This window comes from Pan paniscus, chromosome 12 (assembly GCF_029289425.2).
Source record: "Pan paniscus chromosome 12, NHGRI_mPanPan1-v2.0_pri, whole genome shotgun sequence".
In the NCBI taxonomy this organism is placed as follows: Eukaryota; Metazoa; Chordata; class Mammalia; order Primates; family Hominidae; genus Pan; species Pan paniscus.
Genome location: NC_073261.2, coordinates 123,236,739 through 123,257,012, shown reverse-complemented (window position 1 = coordinate 123,257,012; position 20,274 = coordinate 123,236,739). Strand labels below are relative to the sequence as shown.

General features: G+C 47.8%; 1 protein-coding gene across 8 annotated transcripts in view; it reads right to left on the bottom strand.

The window, feature by feature from the left end:
• Positions 1-20,274, bottom strand: part of EIPR1 (EARP complex and GARP complex interacting protein 1) — a 176,672-nt gene that overhangs the window by 56,346 nt on the left and 100,052 nt on the right. For 5 of the 8 annotated variants that reach the window (XM_003807408.3, XM_008959520.4, XM_034952528.2 and 2 more), the window contains one exon: positions 9,060-9,216. The exons of 2 other annotated variants lie outside the window; for them this stretch is intronic. In XM_003807408.3, coding sequence (XP_003807456.1) covers positions 9,060-9,216 — 157 coding nt within the window. Of the gene's footprint in view, positions 1-9,059; positions 9,217-12,745; positions 12,885-20,274 lie in introns of those variants that run through there. One more of the 8 variants, XM_034952529.3, reaches the window with a different exon arrangement.

Below are 20,274 nucleotides of genomic sequence, written 5' to 3'. Positions count from 1 at the left end.
GACCAACATGGTGAAACCCCATCTCTACTAAAAACACAAAAACTAGCCGGGCATGAGCTGGGTGCGGTGGTGCACGCCTGTAATCCTAGCACTTTGGGAGGCCAAGGCGGGTGGATCACCTCAGGTCAGGAGTTCGAGACCAGCCTGGCCAACATGGCAAAACCCTGTCTCTACTAAAAGTACAAAAATTAGCCAGGCGTAGTGGTGGGCGCCTGTAATCCCAGCTACCCAGGAGGCTGAGGCAGGACAATCACTGGAACCCTGGCAGAAGAGGCTGCAGTGAGCCGAGACTGCACCACTGCACTCCAGCCTGGGCAACAGACCAAGACTCCATCTCGAAAAAGAAAAAAAACAAAAAAACTAGCCAGGCGTGATGGTGGGCACCTGTAATCCCAGCTACTCAGGGGGCTGAGGCAGAAGAATCACTTATACTGGAAGGCGGAGGCAGAGGTTGCAGTGAGCCAAGATGGCACCATGACACTCCAGACTGGGCGACAAAGTGAGACTGTCTAAAAAAAAGAAAAAACTAAATTAAACTAAAAATAAAGAGTCTGGGACTTCCCCATTCTCTCTCTTGCTCCTATTCTCACCATGTGATGCACTGGGCCCCCTTCACCTTCCACAATGATTGTAAGTTTCCTAAAGAATCACCAGGAGCAGATGCTGCTGCCATGCTTCCTGTACAGCCTGTGGAACTGTGAGCCAAATAAACCTCTTTTTTTATAAATTACTCAGTCTCATGTATTTCCCTATAGCAATACAAAAATGGACTAACACATTAAATAGGTACTGAGGAGGGGAGCATTGCTACGAAGATGCTTGAAAATGTGGAGCAGCTTTGAGACTGGGTAACGAGCGGAGGTTGAAGGAATTTGGAGGGCTCAGAAAAAGAAATGAAGATGAGAAAAAGTTTGGAATTTCTTAGAGACTTATTGAGTGATTGTAGCCAAAATGCTCATAGAAATATGGACAGTGAAGGCCTGATGAGGTCTCAGATGGAAATGAGGAAGCTATTTGAAACTGGAGCAAAGGTCACCCTTGTTAATGCCTTAGCAAAGAGCTTGGCTGCATTGTATCCATTCCCTGGGAATCTGTGGAAGTTTGAACTTAAAAGAAATGACCTACAGTATCTGGCAGAAGACATTTCTCAGAAGCAACGTATTCAAGAGGTAGCCTGGCTGCTTCTAACAGCCTACAATCAGATACAGGAGCAAATAAATGACTTAAAGTTGGTATTTATGTTTAGAAGGGAATCAAAGCATAATGTTTGGAAAAGTCACAACCTGGCCACGTAGAAAAGAAGCAAAGAGGATTTTCAGGGGAAGAATCCAAGAGGGCTGTGGAGCAACCACTTACTAGAGAGATTTGCATGACTAAAAAGGAACCAAGCACTAATAGTCAAGACAATGGGAAAAAGGCCTTGAAGACATCTCAGGCATCTTGGGAGGGGGAAAGCCCCTCCCATCCAAGGTCCAAAGGCCCAGGAGGAAAGAATGGTTTCCAAGGCCAGACCCAGGGCCCCGCTTCCTTGTGCAGCCTCAGGACACTGCTCCCTGCATCTAGCTCCAGTCATGGCTCAAAGGGGCCATAGGTACAGTTCTGGCGGGTGCAAGCTATATGCCCTGGCAACTTCCACATGGTGCTAAGTCTATGGGTACATAGAATGCAGGAGTGAAAGAAGCTTGGCAGCTTCCCCTAGATTTCATGGATTACATGGGAAAGCCTGGGTGCCCAGGCAGAAGACTGCCACAGGGGTGGAGCCACTGCAGAGAGACTGTACTAGGGTAATGCTTAGGGGAAATGTGAGGTTGAAGCCCCCCCAGAGTCCCCATTAGGACACTGCCTAGTGGAGCTGTAGGAAGGAACCTTCTGCCCTCCAGGCCCAAGAATGGTAGAGCCAGAGGCAGCTTGCATCCTGAGCCTGGAAAAGCCAAAAGCACTCAACTCCAACCCATGCAGGCAGCCATGGGGACAGCTGGCCAGGGTTTTGGGAGCCCAATCCTCACACCAGTGTGCCCTGGACGTAGGACATGGAGTCAGTGTTGGAGCTTTAACATTTAATACCTTTCCTGCCAGGTTTCAGATGTGCATGGGGCCTGATGCCCCTTTGTTTTGGCTGATTTCTTCCTTTTGGAATGAAAATGTTTACCTAATGCCTGCACCCCCACTGTAATTTGAAAGTAAATAACTTGATTTTCATTTTACAGCCCATACTTTGAGTCTCAAATGAGACTTTGGATTTTTGAGTTGGGGCTGGAACAAGTTAAGACCTTGGGGGACTACTGGAAAGAGATGGTTGAATTTTGCGACGTGAGAAGGACATGAGCTCTTTGAGGGCAGAGGCAGAATGATATGGTTTGAATGTTAGTCCCCTCCAAATCTCATGTGGAAATGTGATCCCAATGTTGGAGGCATGGCCTAGTGGGAGGTACTGGATCACAGGGGTGGATCCTTCATGAAAGGCTTAGCACCTGTCCCTTGGTGATGACTGAGTCTTCTCGCTCAGTTAGTTCCCACAAGATTTGCTTGTTTAAAAGAGTCTGGCAACTGCTTCTTTCTCCTAACAAGTGATGCCCTGGCTCCCCCTTCACCTTCCACGATGGTTGTAAGTTTCCTAAAGCCTCACCAAGAGCAGATGCTGGTACCATGCTTATATAGCCTGCAGAACCCTGAGCCAAATAAACCTCTTTTTTTTTTTTAAATAAATTATCCAGTCTCAGTATTCCTTTATAGCAATGCAAACAGACTAACAGAGGCAGCTAACACACATAAAATAAAATATAACAGTGTGAGATATACTGAAAAATAGTTAAAACATTACACTAGATGGGCATAATTTGATAAAAGCACCCCCAAGGGAGTGTTCAGTCCAATTCCACCCACGCAGCCAGCGGTCTGCTGAACTGACTTCATCCACAGAGGGAACTCATCTGAATGATTTCCAAAGTCCTCTTCAGCAAGAAGACCGCGGCCGTGCCCTCTGTAAGTTCCTACTCCTGAGGCAGGCTGCCTTGGCTGGAGTAGCAGGGGCGTCAGCCACTGTAAGGCTAAAGGGAGGGTGGGAAGAGGGTCTGTAATTTATTTTTGATTCATTAAAAACAAAGTGATGTGGCACTGAGCAAGAGTCAATAAATGTAGACTCTGCATCTAATAAACAAATAAATAAATGTCCTCTACATCTAATAAACATAGAACTGGAAAGAATCAGAGGCCCCACAACCACCCCCACTCCACACACAAGGGAACAAGGCCTCAACAGAAATGACTTGCCCAAAGTTGGAACACTGCAAGTAACTACCTGTAAATCTGAAACGAGAGCCCGCCACCCTAGGTCTGCTACCTTGAAGTCCACCATCTCTCCCACAAGTCACTACAGCTGACGAAGAAGCAAACCAGAGGTAGAGAGGGGAAAGCAGGTTTAAAAAGAAGGGCATTCTGTTATTTTCAAAATGCTTAATTCCCATATACAGCATACTTTATTGATGTTTATCAACCAAAAGGACCAGCTAGAAGTACTGAAACATCCTCAACACTTACTCTCATGAAGATACATTTATATTCCTAGGAACAGAGACAATTTCATAATCACAGTGTGATGAACACAAATGGCTCCTTCTGTTCATTCAACAGGGAGGTGAGCCCAGCGTTTCTGGAGTTCTGGGGCGAGACTTCTGGCCATGAATCCTGAATACTCCCTCTGTAGGAGTGAGTAATTCCAGATACCTTTATCTTAATCTCTCAGGGCCATGGGAAAGGACAGTCCCTACTTTACAGGATTTGCATGAATGAGGTAATGCATGCAAAGCCCTAGCAAAGGGGCCTGGTTCACAGAACGGTTCAATACGATATGGTTGTTGCAAAGCATTCGTTTTCTCACTCAAATACGCGGAGTGTCCGCCCTGTGCTGTCCTTGGTGCTGAGGACACAGCCTCGGACCTGACAAAGTCAGCAGCTTCTGCAGAAGCTCAGCGTCCACAGAGAACACCACACGTGAGTGAGAACAGAGACGGGAGTACTGAGCAGCGGCAACTCCTATGAAGATAAAACGGCAAAACGGGCCACGTGCAACAGCTCACACCTGTAATCTCAGCACTTTCGGAGGCTGAGGTGGGCGGATCACCTGAGGTCAGGAGTTCAAGACCAGCCTGGCCAATATGGCAAAACCCCGTCTCTACTAAAAATACAAAAATCAGCCAGGTGTGGTGGTGGGTGCCTGTAATCCCAGCTACTCAGGAGGCTGAGGCAGGAGAATTGCTTGAACCCGGGAGACAGAGGTTGCAGTGAGCTGAAATCATGCCACTGCACTCCAGCCTGGGTGACAGAGGGCGATTCCATCTCCAAAACAAAAACAAAAACAAAAACAAAAAATTGGGCAAAATGGCAAGAAATCACGGGGTGGGGCGGAGCATGGTGACTTGAGAGGGAAGGGTTAACCAGGCGAGGCTGAGACAGGAGCGTCTAAGTGGTGCCGGCGATGGGGCAGCTGCTCTAAGCCCAGTTCAGGGGCTCCATCCCTGCCGGGCAGAGCTGCAGAGCACCAGGGCTGGCGGGGACCTGAGGGGCCCTTACAGGAACCCCGGCACTGCCTTGTTTTTAGGATCTTCCTTAGCAAATATAGTAAGGGACACATTTCCACTGTAAATCAGAAATAAAAAATGCTAAGAACCCCACCCATCTGAATGGACTTTCTCCCCAGCCAGGGCTCTTTTAAAATTTAACCTGAAAGGCTGTTTCAGGCCATGATGGGAAGTGGGGATCGGACGTGCCTCATTGTACCTCTCCGGCATCAACATCGACACAGGCTTTAAGTCTGACAGGAAACATTTTATAGCCTGTTCTCTCGGAAGCTGCTACCTGAAGATTCCTCTGCAATAAGAACTTGAGTCTCCACAGTCCTTTTTCTTAACCCAGGCATCCCTTTCAGTTGATCTCAGGTCTTTAGACAAATTCAACCAATTGTTAACCAGAAAATGTTTAAATTTACCTACAGTCTGGAAGCCTCCCGCTTCGAGTTGTCCCCCCTTTCTGGACCAAACCCATGTATTTCTTAAATGTATTTGATTGATGTCTCATGACTCCCTAAAATGTATAAAACCAAGCTGCGCCCCGACCACCTTGGGCACGTGTTCCCAGGACCCCCTGAGGGCTGTGTCACGGGCCATGGTCACTCATATTCAGCTCAGAATAAATCTCTTCAAATATTTTACAGAATTGGATTCTTGGTGGACACCATGTAGAGGCCCTGCCACATAACCATCAGCTGAGCAACGTCATCTCCGTTTCAGGGATGAAGGTTTGAGCTAGAGAAATGAGTGACTTCCTAAAGACCCTACTGCTCCCGAGGCGTGGGTGAGGACGAGAAACTGGACTCAGTACTTCCCAGCTAGTCTCTGTCTGCTTCCATAGGCTGCCTGGCTCTGGAGCATGTCTGATTAGTGTTCCGGGGGGCACACTGGGTCACAAGGCTCTGTAAGTTCCTTCCTTAGCCTTCGCTGTTCCCACTAGCAGGAGCTAAAGGCGACTGGTGGGGTACCCTGTTCAGCCTCTGCTTGTTGGAGTGCTGAGACAGACACAGGAGGGGTGACGGAAATTAGGACGTCAGGTTGCTCCAGACAGGCAAAAGCTGAAATGGCCAGGAGGACAGGAGCCCCTAACACCATTCCCTGCGGTGTGGGGCATGCCTCTAGTCTGCACCCATGGCAGGCGTGATGGCAGCTGGAGTGTTAGCGATGTGAGTGTGGGGAACCGTGCGGCATTCTCGGGCACTCCCAGGTGGCCAGAAGCTTTGTGCAGTAAACATCTCCTGGAGCTGTTCTTGGTGCCAATTGTATGCCAAAAGGAGGCAAACAAAACCACCACCAAGCACCTGGAGCCTGACCCCAAAGGGCAGCCTTCACCTGTGCTGTATTCACCAGACCGACGTTCCCCCAAATCAAACTCCCTGTCTAATCATAACACTTTCACACCATGGAAGACACTTAAAAGAACACGCATGATGACACCAAATGCTGGGGAGGACGCGGAGAGGAGGAGCCCTCACGCTCTGTCATGGCATCACACATGCAGCAGCTCCACACAAAACTAACTGAGCTGAGAGAAATAAAACTTCCTGTTCATACAAAAACCTGTTCATTAATATTTACCACAACTGTAGTCATAATCGCCAAAAACAAGGAAAAACCCAGATGAGCTTCAACAGGCAAGTGCTTAACAAACCGTGGTGCGTCATGCCATGGAATATCCCGCCACAGCAAAGAGGAACTAGCCACTGACCGGCACGCATGGTGGCTGGAACCCAAACTTGAAAATGAAGCAGCAACTCAACCTCCAGAGAATCAAGCCGAGTAAAGAACATCAGTTATTAAAGGTTACACTGTGTGTGATTCCATTTATAGAACCTTCTCCAAATAACAATACAGAGATAGAGTACAGATTCAGGGTGGCCAGGGGCTAAGGCCTTGGAGGCGGAAGGGAGGTGGCTGTGGTTATAAATATAACGTAGCACAAGGGACCCAGGGTTGGAGTTGTTCTGTGTCTTGACTCTGGTGGTGGCTACACGAACCCACACACACAATAAATGGCACAGATGTCAATGTTCACACACAAATGCATATAAACAGGTGGAATCTGTGTAAGTTCAGTGGGCTGTATCAATGCCAGTTTCCTGTTTGTGATACAGTACCGTAGTTATGCAGTGTTACTATTGGGGAAAACTGGCTGAAGGATACACGGGATCTCTCTGTTACTCCTATAACTACATGTGAATTTACAACCTCAAAATAAAAAGCTTAAGAGAAAAAAGAATATGCAATAATATATTGGATAACAAAATGGAATTCAAGCAATACTTTGAACAACAGAGGCAAAATCAGAGCAAATGGCATTCCAAGGTAGATCTGAGGATAGTTGAATTTGCCTGTTTAATATCAACAATTACTTTCTTACTTTCTTTTTTTTTTTTTTAGATGGAGTCTCTCTCTTTCACCCAGGCTGGAGTGCAGTAGCCTGATCTCAGCTCACTGCAACCTCCGCTTCCCAGATTCAAGTGATTCTTCTGCCTCAGCTGCCCAAATAGCTGGGACTACAGGCACGTGCCACCACACTCAGCTAGTTTTTGTATTTTTAGCAGAGATGGGGTTTCACCATGTTGGCCAGGCTGATCTCGAACTCCTGACCTCAGGTGATCCACCCACCTTGGCCTCCCAAAGTGCTGGGATTACAGGTGTGAGCCACTGCACCCCACCTTCAACAACTATTTTCATAAGTCTATGTAGGTATGATGCAATTTAACATTACAATCTAATAATCAGTTCCCCATGACACACACCCATGTGGCCTGTCTTTGCATACAGTGTCTGCACAAGGTGGGAAGTTGAGAAGCAGTCTAACAGCTCCTTGTCCCCAGGCAGGGCCAAGGTCCCTTTTCTGAGCTCACCTGTCTCTGCACATCCCAGCAGGACTGCCATCCACTACACATGCTAACCTCCCTAACATGACCACTGACCTGCACAGAGTCTCACTCATCTGCTCCCTGGTGCCGGTGTCTCCTGCAACGTGTACACACATTAACACATACACAAATGTGCACACATACATGTGTGCACAGAGACACAAGCACAAATGTGTGCACATGTGCATCACACACATGCGCACAAATGTCTATTTGCTGGGGATGTGGCGATCATTTGAAATGTGGAACTCCTAACAGTGCTGTGTGGTTTGCACAGAGATCCTGCATTCGGGCGGGGAGTGACAGCAGTGGCAATCACTCCTGGGGACTTTGGGACTCTTCATCTGCCTCCCCTTACTGTGCAAGACTGGCTGTGATTTTAATACTCAGAGCATCTCCGTAAGAAGAAATATCCACCGACGTGGTAGAAGCACAGCAAGTATAAAAATAATTCCACCACAAACTGATACACAGAGAGCATCCGGAGCCACAGACTGCCTGACCCTCAGCACTGCTCTCCTCCATACCTGATGAGGGAAACCTGAGTCGGTCCTCAGTCCCCGTTCCAAACTCCACCTCGTAAGCGAATCCCTCTTCAATTCCTCTAATAACAATTAATGGCTGCTCCTTCCGGGGCCACAGCGTACAGTTCGTAATGATTTCGGGGTACGCCATGGCTGGCCCAGCCACAGTTAGTTGTGTACACCCTGGGTCTCCCCGTGGAGATCATGACTCTCGGAGGCCGGGGCCTCTAACTTGTCACCTTGGTGTCCCTGGAGCCTGGCAGGGTTTGTGTAGCAGGTATTTAATAAGTATTTGTTGTATTAAATTTATTTAATTGGTAGAACTGACTAGACAGAAGTCACTGTACAAACGATTTGTCTCTTGCAGACACACACGCACATGTGTATGTGTTAATGCATTAAGTAAAACAATCACTATCGTTATTGTAAACACTCATAACAACAGTATGCCCCCGCAATCTCCTTTAGAAAATACGGCTTCTTAATTTTTACCAAGGCCTCAGGGCCTTCAGAGAGCAGCTGTGACTGCCATGGGGAGGTCCCTGGGAATGACCAGTGGGTGCACACGGCCAGGCCTCCAAGCTCATGAAGCAGCGACTGGCCAGGGAGCCACGTGAATGACACACCACATGCCGGACAGGGGCGGGCTTGGGCACGCAGCCCCACAGGCACACCACGCATTCATGCTTTGTCCACGGGAGGAAGGGATTGTAAGCCTCAACCTGAAGTGGTAAATAATTGCCGTGTGAGTGTGAATAAATGCATGCTGACCAAGCTGAAAAGCCACAGCGCTCGAGGGCAGTGCAGTGCCTGACCCTTTACCCTCTGGCAGGTCCCTGCGGACAACACTCCTCTTAGATGAAGAGGAGAAAGTGGGATGCAGGCGCGCTGGCTACGTTTCTGTCAATGCGGCTAATCTAGAAAACTCAGGGACTAAAATTAAAAATCAAATTTTAGCAGCTTTTTAAAAGAAAGGAGCGTTTCCGAGGTGTGGACGGTGGCTCCTGCAAAGGAATCTGCACAAGCTCCTGCACCTGGCCAACCTGCAGGCTCGTTCTGGGCGCATGAAATATGCAAAATCCTACCAGGCCATGTTGCCATGGGCTGTGTTGTCAAGGTGACAGAGCAGCTCCAGGGTCTGCGCAGTGCTGGATGAATCATCAGGGGACTCGTGGCTGCCTGATTCCAATTCCTTCGGCATCCTCCACACGGCTGCACATGTCAGGACTTTGCTGTCTGAAGCTGAGCAACAGAGCATAATGGATAATGTCAACAGAGCACGGTGTGCCCCGCATTCTGCAGACAGCACATGCACATTTACACAAATCCATAAGCAGCGTGCATCTGCTCTTTAAAATATTTACGATTGCAGGCAGCAAAGACGGAGCAGGGAGAAGCACAGCCTGAGTCGGCAGGCAGAACCCGGCACGGTTCGTAATCAGCATCCTGTTCCCCGCTTTCTCTTTGTTTTAAAAACCATCATGCTGTTTCAAAAGAAAATTTAATTTCCTCAAAATCGATTTCCTTCCGTTCTTCTTCAATAGTTCTTCAAAAAAGGGAGCAAAATGGGGGACTAAAGATATAATCACCACGCACGCAGCTGGTGTCTAAGGTTGGCATTAAACGGGTTTTCTCTCCATAGCTGTATGAGATCACCTTAAATGACTATTAGGCACACTGAGCGATATTCTATTCGGAAATCCTGTCACGCATGTTATTCTGCCTCAGTTTACCTAAAGTGATGATCTGGGACCGGAAGGTAATGCCATTCAGAGGCATCGCATGCTGAGGCCTGGAGCCCTGGTGGGCAGCAGGTGGCAGCCCAGCCTGGTCATGTCACCATCAATACAGCCTCTTCTAGAAATGAGAGTGCCATCCTTACACGATCCTGCTGGTGGCTGCTCGGTCTCCCTGAGTCTTGATACTCTTTATTTTCAAGATGCTCCAGGAATCTAGAGTACCTAGAAAAGCCACTTTGTGGATAGAGACTCAACCTGCATTAGAAAGACTGGGGTCACTTGTTTCCAAGGAAGGTCTCTGATGCTCTAGAAAATTTCTCAATATGATAAATTTTTTAAAAATTAGATTTAACATTGAATTCTTGAACATAAATCCTTTCAGAATTTGCTTTCCATTTAGTTTTCAATTGAATATGTGCTAAACACATCTCCCTTTTAAAGATGGCCTTTAATGAATAATCATAAACTAGCAAACAGGATTCAACATTAAATCATCAATTGATAACAAGTGAAGAATATAAAAATATTATATATTGCGTTAGAACATAAAAAAACATTTCATGGGTAGTACAAGAAGGAAAACAGCACGGCATTACAAAATAACAACGACCTTAGGTTACAATCGAAAATGTATCACTTACTGGTGATGATGCTCTTGCGATCTCAATATCAACTAATCGACCAAGCAATACAGCAACGAACTCAATGACAAAATATCTAGCTTTGTGAATATTATTAATACCATTGTTAACCATGATTGAATGATAAGAAGTTAAAAGATTAAGATTTCAACCAGGATTTTCTGATTCCAAATTCAGTGCCCATTTTATATACCACATTGGGTCTAAAAGAACATGCAATTATGGCTTAAAGAAAAAAAACTCCATCATATATTCATATAATGTTCACACTTCCAACTTTACAAAAATGGAGTGTACAGACAGTTCTGTCTACAAGAGAATTTTATTTATTTATTTATTTATTTATTTATTTGCTGAAATTTTCAGTTACACGATCTTTCTGCAGAGCCCACGAGATTGGCAATGGCACTCCTGGAAACACAAAAATAACCAAAGGGAAAGTTGGCAATTTGGAGTAGGAAAGAAAAAAATGAATGCCTAACCCACTAGCACACACTAACCCAACAGAGGTGTAGATTATCTTAATCTTTCTAAATGGTAGAAAAATACATGTCTAATCTTACAAGTTATAGAACTAATAATGGGAGCACTAAATTGTGGCTGCACTTTAAAATGAATGAAATACACAAGATGACAAAGGCAGGGAATAGTAAAAACAGCTATTCTGTGGAAGAAATGACTAATGGCAGACACTCCCCCCACATCCCCAACAAGTTCCTTCTTTGGAGAATTCTGTTCAGGTGTAAAGAAAGTGACTTTCCTGTAAACGCCAGCTCACCAAACTCCTTAACTATATCCACGTCGCCCTCAATAAAGCAAAAGTGGTACAGATGAAGTAAGATTTTCCACTCTCAGGTAAGCTACCTCCCTTCAAAGTCTACACCAGATACAATGTTTAAGTGACCAGCTGGACAATGAAGTTTCCACGTATCCAGTTCATGTAGCGCTATTCACCTCTCTCCCCACAGTCCATCAACTTCATAGAGTAGAGAAGACAATGGAGGAACCTCCAAGAAAATACAGATAAGAGAATCTACACTCACTTCAACTTTTACTCCATTCTGAAACCTTTCTAATGTTGTAACAAAGAGGGGTTTTTCTTTCTATTTTCTTTTAAAAACATAAACCCACAAGGATAGAAGAGCAATGAAGTTTTGGAAGCTGGAAAGAAACAGACCCTTAGAAAGATGGTCACTTGTTTTACTACAAAAATAACACTCAAGAGTGGAGAAAGGATGGTCTTTTCAATAAACGATGCTGGATCAATTATATATCCATATGAAAGAAAATAAACTTGTATCCTACCTCATAACATACTCAAAAACCAATTCCAGATAGACTGATGATAAAGATGTAAAGATAAAATAATAGAAATCTTTTCAAGAATACATAGTAGAATATCTTCTCAGCCTTGGGACAAGCAAAGATTCCTTAAATGGCAGGAAAAAAAGCTGGATCATACAGAAAAAGACGAATAACATAGAATCTATTAAAATTAAGAACTTCTATTCACCAAAAGACCCTATTAATTGGACTTCATTAAAATTTAAAACTTCTTTAAAATCAAAATGAAAAACTCTGCTTTTAGAAAGACACTATTAAAGAAATGAAGCACTGGCCGGGCATGGTGGCTCATGCCTGTAATCCCAGCACTTTGGGAGGCCAAGGCAGGTGGATCATGAGGTCAGGAGTTTGAGAGCAGCCTGGCCAACATGGTGAAACCCCGTCTCTACTAAAAATATAAAAATTAGCTGGGCATGGTGGTGGGCGCCTATAATCCCAGCTACTTGGGAGGCTGAGGCAAGAGAATTGCTTGAATCTGGGGGGTGGAGGTTGCAGTGAGCTAAGATTGTGCCACTGCACTACAACCTGGGCAACACAGCGAGACTCCATCTCAAAAAATGAAGGAAGGAAGGGAGGGAGGGAGGGAGGGAGGGAAGGAGGGAAGGAGGGAAGGAAAGAAAGGAAAGAAAGAAAACAAAAGAAAAGAAAAGACAGACTGGGGGAGATATTTATAATACATATATCTGACAAAAGGCCTGTATCCAGAATAAATATAAAGACCTCCCACAGCTTAATAATGAAACAACCGAATTTTTAAAAATGTACCTTATGCCAAATCAGACACTTCACAAAAGAAAACATATGAATGGTCAACAAGCACCAGAAAAGATGCTCAACATTATTAATAATTGGAAGGAGGCAAAGTGAAACCATGTGAGACTCACCACACATCTTACTAGAGTGGTGAAATTTTCATTTAAAAAAGACCAACAATAGCAAGTATTGGCAAAGATATACAGTAACTGGATCTCTCACAGATTGTGAAAAAAGAGTGTAAAACAGTACACATATTTTGGAAAACACTTTTGCAGTTGAACATTCACTTACCAGATGACCCAATAATTCCACTCTTAGAAGAAGCTGTCACAAAGCTTGGCTTGTTGATAATAAGCCTTGTCCAGCTTTCTGACTTGGGCAGTTAAACCCAGCCCCAAGTAAATGTGGTCGGGTGACGGTATGTAACTGCCAGAAGTCAGGGGGTGGCAATGATCACAATGACCAACGAGACCAGAGTGCCGGCCAAGGAAGCTCAACTGGCAGAGGGCTGTGGAGACAGTAAATAGAGATGGTATTCCTAGGGGTGAAACAGACAAGGCATGCAAGGAGAGTATTGACTGCCTGACACATGCACACATGAGTGCAAACGTACATAACGTACATACATATTAAAAAGAAAACAAGAATGAATGAGTGGAAGGCTGAGGGAAGTCATCCCACTCACAGTCACAATCCCTTACCCAGATCCAGATTTGAGGCAGCTTCAGAGCTGGAACCCACTGACGGTAAAGACAGTCAGATTCCCCACGGGTTAGGAACCTGCAACCCTAGGGCAGGTGTACACTGCAATGATTACCCTAGTCTGTACCCAAAGGGACCCATGGCCATTTTCCTGAATGCCATTCCCTGGGCAAAGGGTAATCCCCACACATTTCCAGGTCTGCTGAACACAAAGACACGCACAGGGGTCCAGCAACCCAGTGTCCCACTGTCCTCCGGCCCGAGTGGGGCATGGGGATGCCAGGTAATAAGTAAAGTCCTAGGCAAAGCCTGGCTTACCGTAGATCCTTTGAGTCTGTGGATGCACCTAGTGGGCAATTCCAGGGTCTGTTAAGGTCAAATAGGATTGACATACTGGGCAGTTTGTGAAATACCCATACTGGGTCTGTGACCTGTGGAGTTAATGGGAAGGTCACATAGAAGCCTCTGAAACTGCCTCCCTGTCCCATCAAAGAGTGGTAGAGACCTGCGCTTACTTTAAGAATCAAGGATATGAAGTGGGTGTGGCTTTGCTGAATTCACCATTGGCTTCTGCAGAAAGCTAATGGGCCCTGGAGAATGCCTGTGGATGACTCTAAGCTCAACAAAGCAGGAGCCCACTCAGATCCACAGTGCCAGCCGTGGAGTCTTGTTAGAGCAGATTCCCAGGCCCTCAGGCACATGATGTGTATACACGGACCGCCAAATGCATGCTGTCCTATCCCAATGAAGAAAGAAGATGAGAAACCATCCGCACTCACAAGCAAAGGAAAACAGTATACACTCTTGCCACAGAGCTGTGCTGGTCTCCCATTTTCTATCATAATATAGTCCAAAGAGACCTGGGCAGCCCACAGAACGTCACATGGACCCACTGCATTCATGACATTACAGTGACGACGTAGGAGGAGCGTGCAGAAGACCTTGGCAAGACGGCAGGAGACACAAGCTATGGCGATTCCAGGACCTGCTACTTCTGCTGAGGACACCAGGACTTCCCCTCCAGAGCAAAAGCAGAAAAGACACTGTAATGCCTGCCAGACCTCTTCATTCTAGAGGTGACACGTTACACACCTAGGAAGGCTGGACCAGCCCAGATGCTGGGGTAGCACGTAAGGCTGCCAGCTTAGGCCAAGAGGGCACTATAGCAAGATCAGGCTGGGGAGAGGCAGCCCTGCTTCTGGGGACGCCTAGTAGACCTGCTGGTGTGGAAGTTGTTGGTGGTAGAAAGCATGCAGCATGGACTTTGTGGAGAGCCCGGTTGGAGTCACCATGTGGTCCCGGGGTTCTGGAGCAAGCCATGCCATCTGCAGCACAGAACCACGTCTTTTGATAAACAGCTCTGACCATGCCTCTGGGTCCTGATAATGGAGCTCCTGGCCATGGGGCACCAAGTGCCACTGTCACTCATGAGAAGAGCTCAGTCATACCCACCACGGCACAGGGTCGGGCAGGGCCAGCAGTGATTGACTACAAAGTAGAGACGGTGCACACAGGACAGAGTCAGGCAGGACCAGAGGGCACCAGAAAACGGCATGGTAGGTGCCCAAACCATACAAGACTTCTCTGCCCCGGACCCTCCCTGCACTCATGCCTGTGGCCATGTGGGAGTCCTGTACTTTTAGCTGAAGAAGGAGAAGAGATCTGAGCTGCTTCACAGATCAATGAGTTCGGGAGAGGGCATAAGCCAAACATGGGCAGGCGCTGTCAGACGGCTACACTCAGGAGAGGGCTGGGAGAGCATGGAGGGAAAGCTGATTGTGAAGAACGGTGATCATGAGGCAGGGCTCCCAGCACTGCTCTGGCCATCCCTGCGGTGTGCAAAAAGTGGCCCATGCTCAAGGGCATAGCCAACTGCCTGGTGACTGGTTAGAAGCCTGGAAGTAAAAAGACTGAGAAATTGGAGACCCACCCACAGTATTGCATGTGGCAAGGTGATGCCTGGAGCCCCTTCCATCCTGAGAACGGGAAGGGGTTCATCCGACACTTAGTCCAAGTATGAGTTTGCCTTTCTTGGCTGCAAAAACAAAGCCCTGATGCCCTGACCAGAGACGACCCCCCAACGGCCCCACCACTACAAATAGCACATAATCAGAGAAGCCACAGAACTGCACTATGCAACAAGCAGGAGTGGGCCCAGGATCTCCTATCCACATCACATCGCATCACCTAGGTGAGCCGGGTTCATGCAGCAAGAGCATGCAGCAGAGTGCGGCCAGCGCCCTCCCCAGGAGGCGGCACGGTGCCGGACCCAGCTACTCTGTCAGTTTCCTTGCCCCAGTAATAGCACACAGAGGCCTGGAACCCAGTATTTCCAGATGGCTCTGTGTCCCCAACAAATGATGCTGCAGCACCATTAACTTTCTTATTATCTAACTAATTAAAAAATGCATATATTTATAGTATACAACATAACGTTCTGATATGTGTATACATTGTGGAATGGCTAAGTCAAGCCAATTCATATTTGCATTACCTTACATACTTATCATTTTTTGTTGTGAAGACACTTGAAATCTACTCTCTTAACAATTTTCAAGTATATGATACATTGCTAATAACTTCAGTTACCATGATACATTGTTACTAACTGTGGTCAGCAAGACATCCAATAGATCTCTGGAACTCATTTCTCCCCTTAACTGAAACTTTGTATCCTTTCACCAACATCTCCCTTTTCCCCATCCCCCTCCCGCCAGCCTCTGTTATCACCTGCTCTGCTTCTGTGACTTCAGTATTTTTAGATTCTGCATGTAAGTGAGATTGCGTGGTGTCTGACTCTCTGTGCTGGGTTTATTCCACTCAAGACCTCTAGGTTCATCCTGCTGCTGTGGATGGCAGGATTTCCTTCCTTCTTAAGGCTGAGCAGTGCTCCATTTGTACCATGTTTCTTTATCCGTTCATCCGGCTCATTAGCACTGATGGATACGCAGGCTGCTTCCTTATTGTAATGAATGTCCCAATCATCTTCAGCTTGCCATGCCCCAGAAGAACTGGATAAATAAAGACTTTCCTGTGTACGGCAAATAAGGAAGCTCCCAGCACTGCTAGGGAAGTGTCAAAGGCAGGGGCCAGAGGAGGCTTCCTCCGGGCAGGACAGATCAAAAAAGGGAACTGCAGTGGGTAGAAGCATCAACTATGTTAGCCACGTGCGAGTTCACGTGACACAAGAAGACAACCTCACCCCATTCCTTTGCAAAACACTATGAACCAATGCTGTTTTTGTTTGTTTGTTTGTTTTGAGACCGAGTCTCGCTCTGTCACCCAGGCTGGAGTGACCATCTCGGCTCACTGCAACCTCCACCTCCCGGGTTCAAGCTATTCTCCTGCCTCAGCCTCCTGAGTAGCTGGGATTACTGGTGCCGCCACCATGCCCAGCTAAGTTTTGTATTTTTAGTAGAGACGGGGTTTCTCCATGTTGGTCAGGCTGGTCTCGAACTCCTGACCTTGTGATCCGCCCTCCTCAGCCTCCCAAAGTGCTGGGATTACAGGCTTGAGCCACCGCACCTGGCCCCAATGCATTTTTCTAAAAATTGGTAACTAGAAATGTCTAGTGTATGAAAAATTTACATAGATTTTCCAAAAGATTATAAAATTGTCCTTCTAGAATTTAGTCTGAAAATCTGGTGGGTACGAGGTGAGTTCAAAGTGCCTTAATAAAGTATGTGAACACCAGAAACCACCCTGAGGAAGACCAGAACATTAGAGGGGTGTGCAGGCAGGAGGTGTCTCTGGCATCGTCACCCAAAAAAAATGAACGAAGCTGCACACGTTGCTGAATAAGGAGTGTGCTTGGGGCTCAGGAAATACGGTTGGCATTCCTACCTCCAGAAACTCCACATCCTCAGAGGCAGATGAAATGGAAGGTAAACAGCACTAAGGAAGAAGCACCCATGGGGACATACTCATCGGCTCTGAAACTCTGAGGATTTCTGTAGCTGTGTTGATCCCAACAGAGTGTTCAACACACATCCAGCAGCTATCAAAGAAACTAAGGAGCTTTTAAGAAGGAAAACCTGATCTTTAGAAGGAAAATGCTGTTAATAAGCAGGGAGGCATTTCATCTTTTATCTATGTTTTTCACACGCTCCTGAACTGAGGTTCTGTAATGTAACTTCCTGTGCAGAATTAATATCACAATGACTAGGAGCCTGCAGAGGGCAGGGCTCAAGGCTGCCAAATAAAACCAGACATATGGCACAAACCGCAGCAGCACTGCCCACAGAAACCATGTCTGTGCCGACAGAAGTCAGAGAACCACACGATACCTAGGCTGAAAGGGAACTCCGATATCATGCTGAATGAACACAGCCCCTTCATTTCACAAATGAGGAAACTGAGGCCCAGTGAAGCCACTGACTTTTCCAAGTTCAAATGGCTCATTAGCGCTGATGTCCAGAATGAATGGAGCCTCCTGACTCCCATAACAGCCCCCTGCTTTGAAAGAGAAAATTCCAAGTTGTGTCTTTAAAGCCAATTTGAAGCCACTACCTACTTTTCACATGTTAGCACAAGAGCTCAAGGCTCTTAATGAGATAAAGAGATAATCAGGGCAAAATGAAGGGAGGGAGGCATATTCGCGACCGCCAACTGCAGCCACGGGTGTGCTGCCCGCTGGAAGGGATTACCAGGCAAAAGGCTTACAGGAATTCAAAGGAGATCAGAGCCTTTGTGAGCATGAATAGTAGCTCCAGTCAGCCCGGCTAAAGGGCGAACAATGCCCTGCCTGGGGGACATAATCTGATCCCCAGCTGGAGGAGGAGGAGGTTTCCAGGGCTGCATAAGCAGTACCTTAAGATGGGACTATTTTTAGAGCCCACGGCCATCTCTGAGTCTGGCAGGAGCTGAGCAGGATGGATGAGGACAAATGACAGCCTCACTGGGCGCTCACCTGATGCAGGTACACCTCGGGGTGCACAACAGGATGTCTGAAGATCTGGGCCTAAAAATACCTTCCTCGATGGCCTTTTAAATGCCTTAGGGATGGCACCATGTACAGATTGCATCGCCTGAGTGTGCAGGGGCAGAGACTGACTGCAGAAGGTGGCAAGGCTGATGAGCAAGACAAGGATGACACCAACTCTCTTATCCTCCAGGCACTGGTGAGGGGCACCCGCGCCTCTGACAAGCTCTGCTGGCCAGGAGGCAGCAGGAGGTGGTGCCAGCATCACAACAGGCTGCTGCCCCAACAGGAAGGGGGTGCTGAGAAGTGGAGGTGTCAGGGGCTCGCTGGCCGTGAGCTCCAGAGACACAGTGGGCGCAAGCATGATGTGCCAATCAGAGCAGTCTAGCCCAGATGGAGCTGCAGCAGAGGCCAAGAGAGAAAAAGACAGGCAGGCTGCTCAGCCCCCACTCCACATGCCAGAAAGGCTCAGGACAGAGACAGAAAGCTGGCCCGATGACCACCGTGCAGAGGCGCGGCCTCTCTCGGCTCTTCACCTAAGCCAGCTCACAGGCCTATGGCCCCTCAGTTTAGGGGAACCCAGGTCCCCTTGGGGAAGGACCCATGGCTATTTTATAGGAGAGCTGACCATGGGGAGAGGGAACTACCCCAGACCCTGAATCAATGCCAGTCCTGCTGGACTCAACACATCACAGGGTCTACAGCCAAGCAGGGACCCGGAAGCTGTGGCCCAAGTCCACCTCAGAGGGCCCAGTGGGGTCAGTGTATCCAATCTGTGGTTATTTCTCCAATCCCTGTATGTGTGTTGGAATAAACAGACCTGTCACTGGCAGGACGACCACAGAGCACTCACTCCATGGCTACAGAGCCAATGATGACAGGAAGGACCAGAGGGATGCCCCGGGATATTCCCTCACCTGTGAAAATAGTCAACCAAAAGCAACACTGCAGTGTTGGTGGGATGGAGAGTTAGGAGCACCATGGAGGCTGTGAAAGGTGCTGGGTGCTGCCTTTTACCACACCCCACTAAACCCAGCTGTTTGGCCTGCGTCGCAGCAGCGGGTTCTTGGAGAATGACAGTGCATGATCATAAACTTAATCAGGTGGGCAACCCCAACTGCAGCTATTTCAGATACGCTGTTGTCACAGAGCATATCTATACAAGAATGTCAGATACGCTGTTGTCACACAGCATATCTATACAAGAATGCAGGCCCTGGCTTCTGATATAAAGATTGAGCTAGCAATTTGGTCTCACACCGCCAATTTGAAGGGCCACCAGAAGCTATTTGCTGTCGCCTGGCAAGGCCAGCAGTGCCTGTTCACGTCCTGCTGCAGACCTACATCAAGACTCAGGCCTGGGGCCAACATGCTGTGCCCATCGGGCACATCTGGCCTGCACCCCATGAGCTAAGAGTGGTTCTGCATTTTTAAAGGGGCATAAAAGGACACAGAGAAGAATAGGAGACAGAGACCGAATGGCCTACAAAGCCTAAAATATTTACTCTCTGGCCCTTTAAGGAAGAAATCGGCTGGCTCCATCCGCCTGTGCCAGTGACCCACTTGCCACCTCAGGTGCCGAAGGCGCCCTGCAGACCGTGCCCTGTGTAGCGCACAGACTGTTCGGCTGCTGTCCTTGGAGGTGAGCCCCCGTTCTCAGCCGAAAGCCCTGGAAGGAGACTGCAAGAGGCAGGGGCTTCCACGCCATGGTCCTGGAGTGGTTGTGAGTGTGTGCAGGGAAGCGTGGCCCCAGCACTGGGCCCTTGGTCCCTCTGTGACCCCGCCACCTCAGCCTGGTGATAGCCTTTCCATGGGCCTCTCAATCCAGAGACTGGCACCCCAAGGCTTCCTGCCCACACCAGCTCCGGGAGGCCTGGGGCCCGCGCCAGCATCCTGGTTCCCTCTGAAGGCACCTGTGGGGCCTATCTGTACCCTGTCTATAGCCCAGAGGGTTCCCACACCCTCTGCACTCTCTGGGCACAGCATGCCATCAGCTGTGACCGCCCACTCCCCACCTGCACTCCAGAGGGCAGCCTCCTGCCAATCCAGCGACTGTGGACCAGCTCCAGCCTGGCCAAAGCAGCCACCTCTGCTGCACAGTGGGCCGAGGTCTGCGCCCCTCCAAGATGTTCCTTCCTGGGCTGTTCTTGCTCAGTCCTGGGTGACCTGAGGGAGTTTCTTCACATCTGACGCATGT